The sequence below is a fragment of the Camellia sinensis genome, chromosome 1, assembly GCF_055761805.1.
Source record: "Camellia sinensis isolate YWXY chromosome 1, ASM5576180v1, whole genome shotgun sequence".
Classification (NCBI taxonomy): domain Eukaryota; kingdom Viridiplantae; phylum Streptophyta; class Magnoliopsida; order Ericales; family Theaceae; genus Camellia; species Camellia sinensis.
In genome coordinates, this window is record NC_138961.1 from 173,060,147 (window position 1) to 173,062,914 (window position 2,768).

General features: G+C 31.0%; 1 protein-coding gene across 1 annotated transcript; it reads right to left on the reverse strand.

Annotated features, from left to right (window-relative positions):
• Positions 1 to 410: 410 nt before the first annotated feature.
• LOC114319842 (uncharacterized) lies at positions 411 to 1,007 on the reverse strand. The gene has a single exon (XM_028266904.1). It carries the CDS (start codon positions 1,005 to 1,007, stop codon positions 411 to 413), a length of 597 nt encoding a protein of 198 aa, XP_028122705.1.
• Between the last annotated feature and the right edge of the window lie 1,761 nt (positions 1,008 to 2,768).

A 2,768-nucleotide genomic window follows, 5' to 3' on the forward strand; every position in this document is an offset into this window, starting at 1 on the left:
ATTCAGCTGAAATAGATTGAAAAAGATGGAAGAATTGTACTGCCAAATTGTCACAATTGAAAAAGTTGACACAATCAACATAATGCTGAGTTTCAATATCAAAACCTTTTCTTTAAATTAAAGGGTAATCCGCCACATAATTGTCTCTCATCACATATATACATTAATATATATATATATATATATTTACAAGATTCTCCATCTGAGTGAAAAAATGAGTTGCGGAAGGCGTGAGACTCATCGATGGAGTTGAGATCTGGTTATCAGTTGGCCTCCCTCGAAGTAAAATATGTGAAATCTTCGTGTTTGCCAGACTTGTCTAGGCTTTTTACCTGACTCCTTGTAGTTACGCGTTGTTGTGACTTTAATCGCCCCCTAGAGCTTCCCAAGTGCTTTTGCCAATTTGGTGCCTAAAAGGCTTCCATAGCTGCAGCCAATGCAAGCATTTCAAAATCAGCACAATTGGAACACCCACCATCCATGCATCCGCACTCTTCCCAGTCCACCACCCTCCTCTCTCTCCTCCTCCTCGTCGGCACGGCCTCTTTCACTGCCGGAACTCGAACCTTCATGCCCACTTCCAGTGCAGGTGGCTTCACATCTCCATGACTTTTCGACGAAACCATGACAACCCATTTCTCAAATTCCATCTCTGGTGACTCGCAAACGGTTTTCCATGGAATCTCCACGCTGCCCAAGAGATGTGAACCCTTGATTCTCCCAAGAACCGGTACGGTGATTCTGTAGCGAAGTTCAAAAACTACACTTCCTTGCATGACCTTGTCCATGGAAGCTTGCGTCCCAAGGCACTCCAACGAGAACGACTCGTTCCATACTAAAGATGTCGGTGAGATTTCTTTGCTTTCTAGCCGGACCCTTTTGTTGTTTCCTGCAGAGAGGTAGCATCTAACAAACAAGTGTGCATTGGACTTGATTGAATCAATGTTTTTGGCTTTTATGATTCTCAGTTCACAGCTGAGAGAGGAAAGATGTTGTGGAGCACCCATATTTTTTTTTTTTGAGAGAGAGAGAGAGAGAGAGAGAGAGAGAGAGAGAGAGATTGGGTTCTGGGGGTATGGATATGTGTGTATATATAGTTGTATCATGTGGTTATGGAGAAGAGGGGAAGGTGGTGTTGCTCTATGAGGAAGTTTCCCTTATCCAATATTAAAAGTGAATGGAAATCATTCAGCTAGATCTTAGTTCTAATATGATATACTTGAGGTGAAGCACTTGAGATTATTAAATTCTTGAAATTGGCAATGAAGTGGAGCTTTTGAGATTTTGTGAAAGATTTATCTATTATTAAAATAGCCATTCAGATTCGGACTAAAATCTTAAAAAAATAAAATAAAATAAAAAAACGACCCTTGAATTGGGGTTGAGTAGCATTACTCTGGGCTATCCATGTAGTGGAAAATTGGCTTCAACCATGGGGCCAATTTAATTTGTTTGGATGTTGAAGTGAAAAAACCAAAGCCATTGATTTAATAGCTATATTTGTTTCAATTTCTTCTCTACAAATAAAAAATTAAAATTTAGTTAGGAGTAGCAATCTACTTTTTCAAAAATTTATTTTTATTTCTTCATGAATTTTTTACCCATCTATCTATCTATATATTATATAAGGAAAATGGAGTTTCTAACCCACAAGTCTCATGAGAGTTCTAATATTCCAATATTAATTTTCTAATTTTTTGATTTAAAAAAAAAATAACGTCAGCATTATTGACTTCTCCTAACCCACAAACATTTTTAACTTCTCTCATAATTACTGCAACACCATTTTCAACTTCTCCTATACACTATGGTTAATGAAGTGATGTTAAATTATTTTTATAAAAAATCTAAAAAAAATAGTTTGTATCTTAAAAAAATATCTAAAAGAAATATAAGAAAAATGAGATATCTAATGAGAAACCTCTTAAGATTTCTAAACTCTCATTCTAAAATTATTGATTTTTCAATTTATAAAGTAGACTAAAAAAATCTATTGGCTGATTTATTTATTTTAGAAATTGCATTCATCTTCTCTCTTCCAAAAAATCAGATAATATTTTTTATGAAAGTTGTGGGTATCTATCTATATCTTATATATTATATTATAACATAACAAAAAAAAAATTAAAAATCAAATATACAAATAGATAAAATTAATAAATTTGATTTTTATTTATTTAGTTAAAATATTTCTTTCCCCTCTCAATATCCAATTTTAAATTTTAAAAATCTATAAAGTTTGTTTAAACAAATCTGATTTGAAAATAGCTCTTACTAGCATATTTTAAATCAATAAAACTCACATATCTATCATAATTTAACTCGCATCATAACTTACCTAAATAATAATAATAATTAAAAACAAATAGAAACCACAGATAAATTAAATTTAAAAAAAAATAGAAACCTACAACTCCATCTAAAATAAATTGGAAAAAAAAATAGAAATTACACAAAAATGAAGGAGATAAGAATTTAGATATGAATCTAAAAAGCATATAACAATATCTAAATATGAATTATAATTTAGTAATATAATTATCTATTTTTTTGATGTATATCTATTAAAATTTTAAATCACTTAATGAGACAAATTAATCAATTTTCTAAAATTATTGATTTTTCAATTTATAAAATGGATTTGAAAAAAACTATTGACTGATTTATTTATTTAATTATTTTACAAATAACAATTATCCCTTAATTTATCAATTTCAAATGGAAAGATAACAAAAATATTTCATAATCTCTCAATCCTAATCTCTCAC